At 39.8% G+C, this 15023-nt stretch overlaps 1 protein-coding gene across 4 annotated transcripts in view; it reads left to right on the top strand.

The window, feature by feature from the left end:
* The window catches only part of LOC119083420 (filamin-A-like), a 55457-nt gene that overhangs the window by 24873 nt on the left and 15561 nt on the right, over positions 1-15023 (top strand). For all 4 annotated transcript variants that reach the window (XM_037193141.1, XM_037193140.1, XM_037193143.1 and 1 more), the window contains exons 3-9: positions 11701-11841; positions 11901-12070; positions 12141-12383; positions 12573-13281; positions 13363-13796; positions 13876-14317; positions 14383-14589. In XM_037193141.1, the coding sequence (XP_037049036.1) occupies positions 11701-11841; positions 11901-12070; positions 12141-12383; positions 12573-13281; positions 13363-13796; positions 13876-14317; positions 14383-14589 (2346 nt within the window). The remainder of the gene's footprint in view (positions 1-11700; positions 11842-11900; positions 12071-12140; positions 12384-12572; positions 13282-13362; positions 13797-13875; positions 14318-14382; positions 14590-15023) is intronic.

Raw genomic sequence — 15023 nt, 5'->3', positions numbered from 1 at the left:
AAGTAAAAGTAGGAAAAGTAGCGCAGCCCAGACCAATGGTTTAAACTCCATTTATTTTTAAATTAACCAACAGCTTCCATTACGGATCCCTGATGCGAAGAGTGGTTCAAGGAAGGTCTTTCACTTTGGATTCCGCTCCTGCACTAATTGGAAATCCCCACGAAGTAAAGAACGGGGTCAGATTCTCTTCTACGACTCTCGAGAACATTATCATCCACAAATCAATTTTCCTTGGTCATTTTTGGGTCGTTCACCTGCAGTTAGTTGGTTGTAATTGCTAAAAACTCTTTGCTATGACTGTGTTGACTTCCAATCTGAGAACCGCTTTCCATCGTTGATATATTGTCTCACTGATTGAGTTGCAAAAGCATCGCTGAGTCGAGGGTGTGTTTGGTTCGTTGGAGCCAATAGAATGTTGTGCATGACGTACAAGACGAATAAGTCGCAAGTAACTTCTTCAGTGCCTGAAAATGTCCAATCGGTTTTCTGATGGTTTTTACCCAGTTCATGTAAGTGACCCCACAATCTCGATGGGTTGGCTCTAAACTCAGAAATGCCCAGAGGCTTGTTTTGGTCGGATAATAAGTACATAATTGGATATCCGCTATGCATCGATCCGCCCAAAATTTGAACGTCAGCCATGAATCTTTCGGATTTCACTCTTTCACGAGGCAGAGCTCCCAGATCGGATATAGCATCTAGTACGCGATTCCAAAAATCGATTATCGCTTCAGGGTCGTCCATCTGGGACAGGTATTGGTTCTGTGTAAGAATTATTCAATTTTCTCCTGTTAATTTACCCCACGGAGCTGCACGATTTCTGATCTCATTTCGCCATTGGCTGACAGGTGTTTTTCTCATAAAATAGGTGGGTGATCGAATTCCTCCGGTTATTGATAGTTCTGATACCATGTTTGTTCGTAGGAGAGAGTCTGAATGTGAGTGTGCATTATTCTCCCTGCTCCATATTCGACTCCTGCAACGTGTGCTCTTAAAACTCCACCGTTCCTCCCCGCCAGAATGGGAAAAGAATTTTTATTCAACAAAGATATCGCTCCCGGTTGATTTGTCCTAAGAATTCTCTGAATTCCAGATAGAATTAACTTTTGATGTTCTGTGTACGTTGCCACAATGGATATACACAGCCCGAATATCAGCAGTATTTCTTTCGTCCGTTTTCTCGTTCGTAACGTGACTTGTAGTGTACGGAATAGGCCAATGACACTGCTATTATATCGAACCTCAATCAATTTCTTCCTATATTTAGTATTGATTAGATATGCGCTTTTCACCGAATGATGCAGGTGTTACATATGTGACCTAGTCTTTACTATTCACCGAATTCTTCATAAAGAAATTTATTGCAATAAAATTATCGAAAATAAAAACAATGGCAGGATGAACGTACTTGTAAGTAACAAGAGGGGGGAAACTACGTGAACAAATCTTGTCCCACCTACTTTCATTGGTGACTGTTGGCGTATATTAGTTTCTATTCACGCCGTAAGTGCGGTCAAAATTCAAGTGCGTAGGTCTTTTTAACGCAGCGTCATTTTCATACAATGAAGCGTTGAAATGTACTTTTCGGTTCACTTTTTCATCGAATCGTTCACTTAAAATTCAAATTTTTGGCACACTTACGGCGTGAATTGTCGTATTTGGTGTCATTGGTATTTGTTGGCATCTATTGGTGCCAACAGCAAATAACACCTGTCCCAGTATTCGCTCGCGTAGTTTCCCTTCGTAGCAACGTTAATTTGGTATACACTGATCCAAATAGTAGACTTCATAGGGTACTGCGAAGGTCTTTTGGCTACAAGATGTAAAATATGAAATTTAACGCACAGCTTACGCTACAGTCAGGTGATCTTTCAATTTTCCAAAATTAGTTCCTATTTTCTATACAATTTTCCCTATCGCTGCAACTAAGGCATACCCGTCCCTCTATTGTGTATAATTTAAAAACACCCATTCGACAAATAGTCCAGCCCCTTGTGTCAGAAAAAGTCGTCTCGCTCGCTTTAAGTTTTTCGAATTTTTTCTTTATCTCATGTGATTCAGCATGGAACTAATTTTTAGACCCGTACGAAGTACTGGGGTCTTATAGGTTTACGCATACGTTTGTAACACGTCGAATTGGACTCCCTGAGTAAGGGGAAACCTATTGTGGTTGTCTAGAGATGCCAAATCCGCGAAAAAAAAAATGTCCGTCTGTCTGTCCGTCTGTCTGTCTGTCTGCACGATAACTTGAGTAAAACGCATCCGATTTTGAAAATTCTTTTTTTTCCCGTTTGGTAATGTCAAAAGACAGGCTAAGTTCGAAGATGAGTGATTTTGGATCGACCCCTCCCGAGCTGTGGCCCAATAAGTTCTTTACGGTTTTTTGAAGATATCTCCGGACATTTAAACGTTAAACTTGTAAGTGATACGTCAAATAAAAGGTATTTACAATACCGATCGACAAAAAAAAAGTTTATGGAAATCGGATGACCGACTCGTGAGTTAGAGCGGAAAGCAGTTTTTGCTTGTAGGTCGGCCACATTTGAACATATTTCGTCTGTTTTAGCTTTATTAGATAGGTATTGACCGTACCAATCAGGGAAACATGAAAAAAAATCCAATAAAAATGCGAGAAATCTATAGGTTCTAGAGCTGGGAAGACGATGGAACATCAGGAAGGTACTTTACACAAATGGAATGTATATGGTGCAGTTAGTAATCACCATTTAAAACACTTCTGGTATTAAATTGTCGAATTGATAGTAGTTTAGTGCAAAAATAGGGTTTACTCTGACGAGTTATACAAATTTGGGTATTGAATGGCATCCACAACATTCTAAGCTAGTTTTGTGACTAGGATTCAATTCTAAAATGATGTGGACAGGCTATTCTTCAAAATTCATCAGCAAAAATTAATCATGCGTCACTATTTTGCTCAGAAATAAATACCAAAGAATGTTGGAAAATATCAGTTCTAGGAACCGTGGAAATACTGACTTATATCTCGATATCCAGGAAACGGCGTGAAGCCCGCCGGGCAGCATTCGAAAGGTACTGACTCTAGCTTTCTAAAGAACCCTCATTTATTGAAATCAGTTTCGAATTGACGGTGTGAGGTGAACTCAAAGTTTATGAATTTTCCGGGTCATTTTTTGGGAAGATTCCTATATCGACGCCATTTTATTTTACAGAAAAAAAAGTTGTTCCACGAAATGTTGGTATTGAATCAGGCTTTCAAGGAAAAAAAGAATTTTTCAAAAAAGTTATCGCGTTCGGTAGATATTTGACTTTTAATTTTTTTCATATAAACCGCTTTTCCGGCCGGAAAAGCGATTTTCCATTTTCCAGAAAAAAAATTAGTTCCATAGTTTTTCATGCTGAATCACATGAGATAAAGAATAAATTCGAAAAACTTAAAGCGAGCGGATTGACACAAGGGGCTGGACTAAAACGCACGCGGACAAATTTTTTTCCGACAACGTTCAACATGTACACGGCCACAAATGTTTCCTTTCTGGCACTAAACACTTGATTTAAACTTACTCTATTTTAATCGGATGAAACGAATACGTTGAATCTCTTTATAGATCACACACTTTTCAATTGACACTTGAGCTGCACTGTGGATGGCGCCTCTTTTCATTTTTAGATTGTTTCTGTGTCATTAAGAAAATTCCCACCTCATCCTTTAGAAACATAGACGGACTCAACATTCGCAATGAATAACATTAAAATCAGATGGGTTTTGACCTGGATGAGAGTCGAAATTTTAATACTAAAACATAGCTAACGCCGACCCGTACGAAACACCTATTCGTATCAAAAGCCTTTAATGTGAAACTCTTCATTTCTCTTACTTCATTTTCTTCTCTGCTGAAAAACTATTCTCCCTTTAAAATCACTTACATTATCCACTCTTTGCCTTGTTATCATATACAACTAAATTGCCGGAGGCAATATAGACAGCCCCGTACGAAGACAAATTTCATAAATTCCTATTTAAACAGCTATATACCGCTATATTTAACTATATTTCACTATAAATAAACATTTTACAGAGGAATATGCTATTATATGGCTCTATATGCCTGCATATAGCTCAATATAACTGTATATAGGTATATATAGATGTCCGTATATGGAATCCCTGAAACCCCACACACATAACAAATTATTTCCATGTTAACAGAAACTCTCTAAGTATCATTTTTCCCAAGATATTTCTATTTTACTAAAATCCAATATGGCAGCCGGCAGCCATTTTGTTAGGAGACCGGAAATAGTACCGACGCTTTACATTCGTTAATACCTTTCAAACAAAAAAAAATTCATGAAATTCGGTCAAAATTTACTCGAGATATTGTCAAAATACACCACGTTCACTGTACTTCCGAGTAGCCAGATAAGAGCTCACTCCAAGAGACCTAGCTCACGCTCCGGAGAACATAATTTCATAATTTTTTTTTCCCTGATTGGTACGGTCAATACCTATCTAATAAAGCTAAAACAGACGAAATATGTTCAAATGTGGCCGACCTACAAGCAAAAACTGCTTGCCGCCCTGTGCCTGTTCCACACCAAGGGGTCTAACTCACGAGTCGGTCATTCGATTTCCATAAACTTTTTTTTTGTCGATCGGTATTGTAAATACCTTTTATTTGACGTATCACCTTAACCTGTCTTTTGACATTACCAAACGGGAAAAAAAAGAATTTTCAAAATCGGATGCGTTTTACTCAAGTTATCGTGCAGACAGACAGACGGACAGGACGGACAGACGGACATTTTTTTTCGCGGATTTGGCATCTCTAGACAACCACAATAGGTTTCCCCTTACTCAGGGAGTCCAATTCGACGTGTTACAAACGTATGCGTAAACCTATAAGACCCCAGTACTTCGTACGGGTCTAAAAATGTTTAAATTGTCCAAAAAAAATTTCTACAGCTAGGGATGGGAGGCGTTCAAAATTATCGATAATATCAATCGAAAGAAATTATCGATAATCGATTAATCATATCGTTATCGATAATTTAATAATTATCGATAATTATCAAAATATCGAAATTCGACAATTATCAAAATATCGATATTTTGATATTTATCTGAAAATTCATGATAATATACCGATATATAGGAATATATCGATAAATATCGGATTTTCGGACCGAAATATCGATATATCGAATTATCGATATCTTGATAATTATCAAAATATCAATAATTATCGATTATCGATATTTTTTTGATAATTTTCGATAAAAAAGTCGATAATTATCGATTATCGATAATCGATAATTATCGATAATCATTTTCATTATCGCCCATGCCTATCTACAGCCGAGAATTAGGAAAAAAACACAAAATTAGTCACACCTTAGTGATTGTTTTCAGTCGAGGGATAATTACAACCGCTGCCAGTCACCGACATCGTTTTACCCCTCTCTCCTCGCACGCAAGAATAAATGGACAATTTTCTGAAAATATATGAAAGCACGCTCCGTCTGTACCACCATGCCCCCTTATGAGAGTATCATTTGTGAATGATCCTCTGAATTCAACAACACTGTTTAAAATGACTAATTTCCATCTATTACGTAGGAATTTTTGTTATGAACTGCGAAAATTAAATTTCTTGATCTAATCAGCGAAACGCTACGGTACGGCCCATTTAAGACATCGAATCAGAACTGGGTTTTTTGGAATAGCTGAGTTAGTAAACAATTCGTCATCAGGTCTAAGGTTACAAATTGCTAACAACTCATGATAAACACTCGTCAATAAATGAACTAAGAGATGAGACAGTCTGTTTAAAGTGTTTGTTGAAAGCAGTTCTTGAACCGAAAGTTCTGCGAATAAATCAATTGAGTATTTGAATATAACGTTGAATGCTTCCGAAAATGTCGGGACTGCTGATAGTACTCTTCGCAATCGTGTTGTGTGTGTCCTCGTTCGAAATAACTTTGTTTGATGAAACCTACTTTCGAGGACCGAAAACGACCATCAGTATTTCCTCTGGACAATGCCATAACTTGAGATCTGTTCAGTTCAGTTCAGGTGATAATGCAGCTGATAGTGTTTCGAGTGTGGATACAAGCGGTAACTGCATTCGAGTCTATCGATATTATGATTGCACGAAAAGTGGGATACCTTCGACCGGAGTTGACGGCAGAATCGCCCCTGGAACGCCATGCCACCATGACTTCTCTTGTTTGGGCTTCAATGATGACATACAAAGTATTTCAGATTGTAACTACGTCACTAAATGCTCTTCGGACGAATTCACGTGCTCGGGTTCTCGTAAATGCATTCCGGAGGGATACAGATGCGATGGGGACGACGATTGCGAGGACAACAGCGATGAAGCTGGATGTCTCACAGAGAAACTCCGAGCAGTAACTGCTGAGCTTCCAGCGGTCGAAATAACTTTGTTTGATGAAACCAACTTTCGAGGACCGAAAACGACCATCAGTATTTACTCTGGAGAATGCCATAACTTGAGATCTGTTCGGTTCAGTTCAGGTGATATTGTAGCTGATAGTGTTTCGAGTGTGGATACACGCGGTAACTGCATTCGAGTCTATCGATATTATGATTGCACGAAAAGTGGGATACCTTCGACTGGAGTTGACGGCAGAATCGCCCCTGGAACGCCATGCCACCATGACTTCTCTTGTTTGGGCTTCAATGATGACATACGAAGTATTTCAGATTGTAACTACGTCACTAAATGCTCTTCGGACGAATTCACGTGCTCGATTTCTCGTAAATGCATCCCGGAGGGATACAGATGCAATGGGGACGACGATTGCGAGGACAACAGTGATGAAGCTGGATGTCTCACAGAGAAACTCCGAGCAGTAACTACTGAGCTTTCAGCGGTCGCACGTACTGCAGGATATCCTGATTCTCTGCGACCAGCACCGATTCGAACAGATGACGTCCTAAGCGGAGCATTTGCGTTACTTGCTGCGGAGGCTCGTTGGGCGAGCTACGCCCTATATTGGCTCTCTGGCTCTACTGGAGCTGCCAAAATAGCAGGACAAGTTGGACTTGAACTTGAGTCGTTAGCTGTTGCGGCGGAGACTTGTATCACTTCACAGATCGGATTAGGCGCACTCTCATTACAATCTAGTGAAGTCGCAGTTTCAGCAACTGCCCTAATAGCCGCTGCACCTGGCGTTGGCGTTCTGGCAGCAGTAGCCGTTGCCACTATGGCTCTGGTAACTACACTTATGGCCCTCATCGCGCAGCTTCAAACCAATACGCAAACTACAACTTCAAAACCTCAATGTAGATTTCCCGATTTCAGTCGATTCCCGGCCCATCGGAATTCCCAACGAATATTTTCTGATTCCGAACGAAAGGCGACAAAAGACGGTAGTCTGGTTGAGATTTACTACGAGGAGAAATTCTCCAATTATCGACAGGCCAAAATTCCTGTTCAAACTCTCATTCTGACAATTTTGAAGAGTCCGCTGGGAAATCACCCACGAATGGATTTCTACCAAGTTTGGGTTCCAGATAGGATGGCAGAAATGGACGCAATTAACCCCGGGATCTATGGAGATAGGCGCGGTCATCTTTTGTTCGACAAAGTCGGCGGTACAAATGAAAAATGGAATCTTGCTCCTCAGGCAATCGGAGTGAACCATGGCGATGGAAGCGGTCAAGGTTGGCGGAGCCTTGAAATTGAAATTCAAAATTGGCTTACCAACGCAAAAGAAGACACGTGTCGTTCGGTCATGTGGCAGCTGACGATTGAATATGACGAGGTGCGTTATGGCGCTCGACCGTCAGTCTTTACGGTCCAAGCGTTTTTTATGGAAGGTGAAGATGGGATCAAAATGAAAACGGTTAATTGCTACAATCAGTACATCGGTAACAATGCACCTTACTGCAGTACTTATGATGGAATGTCTTACATTTAATTCCTGAACAAATTACCGAAGGCATAAATCAAGCTTTTAAAATAAAATCAATAAATCTGAGACTCGATCTCTTCATCTCTTCTCTCAAGTTATTTCAAAGCAAGAAAATCTTAGCGACTTCCTAACGATTTTGAGTAAATTTTTTTACAAGAGACTTCAAATCTGTAGAATAATGGTGTCTCCCTGTCGGCCAACGTAAACACGATAGAGGAAGCAATTATCGTCCTTTTTCAACATTATAATTTAGTTTTCAATATAAGAGAGTCTCATAGAAAGCAATTTTTCGAAAACTTTGGATCTTTTTTGTGAATATATTCCAAACGTACTCGGGAATAGGGTGTAGCGGTTTTGACAAAATGTCTTACTTTTTTTGAGGCTCAGGCGGAAATCTACTCAGCTGGTCTTTCATTTTATGAAGGAAAAAAATTCAAACTTTAATTCTGTGCTGCCGCCAAATCGATTTTTGAAAATTTCGTCGTTTTCGGTCTTCGTCACATATATGGATTTTTTGCGGTCGGCTCTAAGTACATAAAAAGTTGAGTCCATATGGTAATCCAATCTCCAGAATTCACAGATTATTTTACAAAAATGATCAAGTCTAAAAAATAATTTTTGAGTTCGGGACTGACTGTCAAAATTCCCCGATTTTGAGACTTTACTTTCGCAACAAAATTTGATGAAAATGTGCAATAATGTGAATAAGGGATGTGACACCCCTCTAACTAAAGGTGTAAGAATAAAGCTCCTCAAAAGTGGATGCTTTCACAAAAATTTATTTCACCGGAAACGTACGCACATTTAAACTAAAGCGTTTCCGGTAAAACGTATTTTTTAAGATTACCGCCGGCATTTTATTTCTACTGGGATCATCTATTTTGAACCTCACATCCCACAAAACGACAATATTGTTGTTTGTTTACATGATTACCTATAATAAATTTCTCATCATTTTAGTGGCTTTGACGAATATTTTAAGTCAACCGCTAATCTGTATTAAATCACATCGAAATCACAAAAATCATTTCAATTTTCACAACCGACTGTCGGTTACCGACACTAAATTTTTGTGTTGGTGATTTGACGTTTCAAAAACAATAGGTGAATAGGTGACATGCGACTTATACTCAATATACGGAATATATGAAGATATACTCGTTATACTGTATATACTCAGAGTATACGCGATATACTCAGTATAAATGAAATGAAAGGAATTCCCCTAATACTCATGTTACGATTAGCGAATTTGACTTTGTTTCTGCTAATATGTGACGAAAAAAATCGATCCGTGACTCCCTTAATAAATGTTAAATAATGGTAAATTGACTGCTGTGTGTCAAAAACAACCTGTCTTTTGAATTGGGATGTCCAAATTTAATATTTATCTGACAAAAAGTTTTGATTTGGGCCATGACAAAACTACGCTTTGTTGACGAATGCTCGAATGACATTTCTAGTGAGTAAAGTGCAGCACTTTCTCTCTCCCATGGAAAGAAAATAAAACTTTTCTTCCTGTAGTACCAAAACCGTCACATTCACTCACCAAATTTAGTACCAAAAGAGCAACATTCTCCCCTACTCTTTTCTCTCAATTTTCATTCCCGCTTATGTCATTTTCGATCCTATCTTTATTTTTTCCCAGATGTGTCAAGTTGTTGTATGCACGCATACATATTTTTTTAGACTTGTGACTGTTCAATTCGTACAGATTGTTTCCGCACTGCTACAATATGTTGCGTAACACAATTTAATTTGCTATTTTACATGTTTACATGCTTTTTGGCAATTATTTACATTAAATCAACAACATTTTGACGTATGTACCTTTAATGTCGCTTATGATGTCCTCTATAATGTCCCCTTTTAATGTACTTTCAAAATATGACAGCAAAAACGTCTGACGCAAAACAGTGTGTGTTCAGATGAATTTTTTTGCTATGTTTTGTTCGGAATGTGACTTTGATACTCCAGGAAGAAAAATAGTATACATACCAAGGATCAAAAAGGTGTGTTTTAGACCCAGGTGGTGAAAACGTCCAGGGATGGAGCGACGCGAAGCGGATGTAACATACTATTTCCCATTCGAACTGTCGTTTTGTTAATGTTTTCGAAAATAGCCTGGCGAAGCGATGTTTTCGTTTCATGGAGAAAAACGGCAAAACACAACATGCACGCATGAAAAACGCTCCAACAAATAACTATTCCACACTTAATTTCCACTGCGTTATATTATACTTTCCGAATGTACGTTTCAGCCGATTCAGTGTCGGGCTATTATTAGAATTAATAGAACATTTCCCACGACATTTCCGTTTAGGTTACATGTTGACTTACTCTCGTTATTTATATGCATTTATGTGCAGCAACTATTTGCTTTTGATCATTAGCTGCACTACTAATTATAAACAGAATTCCGTTAAAAATTATAATTTTGTGATGGACAGGCGTGTACACGAAATATATTTTTGTATGTGCAACACCGGAAGGGTAAACGTGACTATCATTGTGTAGGAACAACGCACTTCAAGCCAAAGTCGACACCTGCCAAATACTATTTTGTATGAAATGGTTTATTACAGTGTTTTACACTGTCAAATTTCAGCAGACCCTATTTAGAGTACCACTGATGCTTGAAGTGCGACTCATGGATGTAAAAAAGTGAATAGAAAAAGGTTCTTTCTTGGTATTCGTTTCGCTTTGTGATCACATTATTACGTTTCCGTACTCACTAAACACACGCGATTTGTCGTGATTCTCACAGGTTTGCAACATTTTGACCTTGACCCAATATTATTTGGACTCAGAGTTTTCACTTTTTCTTACGCTTTCCGATTTTTAACTTACAACTCTATGCTCTTCTCTTATTTATTACAATTACAAGCGAGCACGAAACGCATTCAATCCATTTCCGTCACCGTTTTCAAAATATCAATGAAAACTTTTCTCTCTTTTCATTGTTGTAGCGTAAACGGTTTCATTGTTGTAGCGTAAACGGTTAGTAACGGTTTCGTACTTGAAGTATGGTTTCGGTTTCCACTCAACAAATAGTACTCCGTGAGAGAGCAAGCTGTCAAGTAAACAAAGCAAAAATTGAAAAAATCCAATTTTGCCTCTCACACAGAGTACTTTTTTGGTAAGTGGAAATCAAGCATAAAGCTTAATGCTTGATTTCCATTTACCAAAAAAGTAGTCAGTGTAAGAGACAAAATTGATTTTTTGCAATTTTTACTTTGTTTACTTGACGGATCGCTCTCTCACGCCTCTCACATGGAGTACTTTTTGTTGAGTGGGAACCATACTTAGGGATTGATTTCCGCTTAAAGGGAAAGGAAGGATCTCTATTGGATAAAACCGATAGACACGAATTTCAACCAATATAAAGCCTTAACGGTGCTCTATTACGGCGAATATGTTTTAAATTGAGACCAGGCTTAAGGCTTGATTTCCACTTACCAAAAAAGTACTCCGTGTGAGAGGCAAAATTGATTTTTTTCAATTTTTGCTTTATTTACTTGACATCTCGCTCTCCTACGGCTCTCACGTAGTACATTTTGTTGAGTGGAAACTAAACTTAATCCACACTTCGTTTACTCACCGTTTTAAAACTACTCTATCTCTCTATTCCTCTCTTACCATTGTTTTAACGTAAACGTTGAGTAAAGGGAATAAAAGACAGATTACACTCCGTCTACTCACTGTCAATATCGTCCTCGTTTAATCGTCTCTTACTTACCGTATCAAATTGGACTAAACATCAAATATTTATTCCAGCTGAAGTAACCATGCCAAGCGGACATATTGATCAACCGAAAGTTGAAGACAATCGTGATGGAACCGTTCGTGTTCAATATGATCCACGTGAGGAAGGTATCCATGAATTGGAGGTAAAATATAACGGCGAACATGTAAAAGGTAAATTCAGTGCCACATTCCATTTACACGTTTTGCAACACGATCTCTTACGTGTATAGGTTCGCCATACAAATTCCATGTCGATTCGATCGCATCTGGATCTGTAACGGCCTATGGACCGGGATTGACCCAAGGCATTACGGGAGATCCATGCAATTTCACAATATCAACTAAGGGCGCTGGTGCTGGTGGACTATCTTTGGCAGTTGATGGACCCAGCAAAGCCGAAGTAATTTTTTACATTTCAAATGGGCGGGTGACTGATAATGATTGTCGGATATTTTCCCCCGAAAAATTAGATTTCGTACAGTGACAACAAAGACGGTACTGTGACAGCAACGTATCTGCCGACTGCTCCAGGGGACTACAAAGTGTCTGTACGATACGGTGATAAGAACATCAAGGGTTCACCGTTCCTGGCTAAAATCACTGGCGATGGTAAAAAGCGTAATCAAGTATCGGTACCATCCTGTACGGAGATGGTACTGTCAGGAGGAACTGTTTCAGATGCAGATCTTCGAACACTGAATGGATCAATTCAGGTAAGTGAGCTGTTATGTGCAAACGGTTCGCAGTAGATACCAATTTCAAGCTGAAACGTGCGACGTTTTTGATGGACTAGATGTCCTGCAAAGAGAGACTTGCTTGTAAGAGAATCAGAGGACATCTATTCCATCGAAATCCATTTCTTGCACACCTTCATTTCTCAGTAAAAACAAATTGAATTCCAGACTCCTAGTGGTCTGGAAGAACCGTGCTTCCTGAAGCGTATGCCAAGCGGGAATATTGGCATTTCGTTTACGCCTCGTCAAGTTGGAGAGCATGCTATTTCTATCAAGCGACAAGGCAAACACATTCACAACTCTCCGTTCAAATTGAATGTGTCCCAAGTGGAAGTTGGCGATGCTAAGAAGGTTAAAGTAACCGGCACCGCATTAGAGGAGGGAAAGACAAAAGTCGAAAATATATTTGCGGTTGACACCAGAAACGCTGGACATGGTGGCCTGTCGCTTTCAATCGAAGGTCCTAGCAAAGTAGAAATCAATTGTACCGACAAAGCGGACGGCACGCTTGCTATCGGTTATAAGCCGACGCAACCCGGTTTTTACATCGTCAATTTGAAGTTTGCTGACCATCATGTCACCGGATCACCGTACACTGTTAAAGTGACTGGTGAAGGTTCGAATAGCCAGCGAGAAACGATACAACAAGAGAACCGTGCCATGCCAGTGACTGACGTTGGCGGCGATTGTAAGCTAACGTTCAAGATGCCGGGAATTACATCATTTGATCTTGCCGCTAGCATTACTTCACCGAGTCATGTTACTGAAGATGCTGAAATACAAGAAGTCTCTGACGGTGTCTATGCAGTCAACTTTGTACCGAAAGAGACCGGCGTCCATACCGTTTCTGTTCGTTACACCGAAATGCACATCCCGGGTAATTAAGAAGGCATTCGCGACCATTAATAGTCAAACTGAACGTCTCTCTCTCTCTCTCTCTCTCTCTCTCTCTCCATAGGATCTCCTTTCCAATATACGGTTGGACCATTCACAGATTCGGGATCACATTTGGTGAAAGCTGGTGGTGCTGGTCTGGAACGAGGAGAAGTTGGCGTACCATCTGAATTCAATGTATGGACGCGAGAGGCAGGTGGTGGCGCATTAGCTGTTTCGATTGAAGGACCGAGCAAGGCGACAATCGAGCTTAAGGATCGCAAAGATGGTTCATCTAATGTGGCGTACACAGTTACCGAACCGGGCGAATATCGAATCGGAGTCAAATATAACGATCGCCATATTCCTGATTCGCCGCACAAGGTGTACATTTCACCTGCTATGGGTGATGCACACAAATTGGAGATTGCCCAATTCCCGCAAGGATCTGTCCAACCCGATACACCAGCTCAATTTTTAGTTAGAAACAACGGTGCCAAGGGCAAACTGGATGCGAAGGCAAGGCATAACATTTCCATTCGGTTGACCTCGATTCACACAGCGTCTACAAAGTTTTCTCTCTGTTTCCATTCTGCAGGTTATCGCCCCGTCGAACACGGAGAACGATTGCTTCATTCAGGCAATCGATCAAGAGGAAACGTCCGTTCGTTTCTATCCGCGAGAGAATGGCATCCACAGCATTCACGTCAAATTCAACGGTGTCCATATTCCTGGCTCACCGTTTCGCGTCAAAGTAGGCAAAGAGGTCGCTGATCCGGCATGTGTTCAAGCTAGTGGCAATGGGCTGAAGGAAGCGAAAACTGGACAAAAGGCCGATTTCATCATTGGTACATGTAATGCCGGATCGGGCACCATGGCCGTCACTCTGGATGGACCGTCAAAAGTGGCAATGGATTGTACAGAAATCGAAGAAGGCTACAAAGTTCGCTACACTCCTCTGCTGCCCGGGGATTATTTCATGTCCATAAAATACAACAACATCCACGTTGTCGGCTCACCCTTCAAAATTGTGTGCAATGGTATGACGTAGAGGTTCGCTGTTTCTGAAGCGTTTGGCTAACGTTTTTTTCTTCGAAATACACAGGCGACAATTTCTGTGACGAGGGAGCCCAAGAGACATCGTCCGTTGTGTTTGAAACAGTTGCAAAGTACTCGAAAGGTAGCAATAAGACTGCGTCGGTTTTGCCAAATTTCAAATCCGATGCGTCGAAAGTTACGACAAAAGGAATGGGCCTGAAGAAAGCTTTTCTGGGAAAACAGAATCAATTTACGGTTGGTGCAACGGATGCAGGTTAGTCGTTCGTTCAATGTTTCCTTTTTCCTGCAAAGTCTCTGTTATCGTTCAGTGATGCTGTTGTGGTATTACAACAATGGAAGTTATAATTTCACAACAGTGCACACAACATAACCTATCCGGCATCATTGTTTCCACTAATTTTCATTTTTCTAATTTCTAATTTGTATTTACTGACCGTTAAACTGCCGCTTGTTGATGTAACTGCTAATCGGTTTTCCAATTTTTTTGGAAAGATTTTATTGAAAATTTTGTTGAATTCCATAACCCTTTTGAAGTGTTCGTTCGATGCGGAATTAACGAAATAATAGAGGTATCGCTCACGTAATGATTTTGTAAAAATCGGTTGCGACATTATCATAACGAATACATCTGACGTTACACTACGGAATTTTTTTTAAATTTTTTTTTTCGACCAGGAGGTGCGGGAA

Source organism: Bradysia coprophila, unplaced genomic scaffold, assembly GCF_014529535.1.
Source record: "Bradysia coprophila strain Holo2 unplaced genomic scaffold, BU_Bcop_v1 contig_634, whole genome shotgun sequence".
Classification (NCBI taxonomy): domain Eukaryota; kingdom Metazoa; phylum Arthropoda; class Insecta; order Diptera; family Sciaridae; genus Bradysia; species Bradysia coprophila.
Note: the sequence above shows the minus strand (reverse complement) of the source record. Positions and strands in the feature narration are given on the sequence as shown.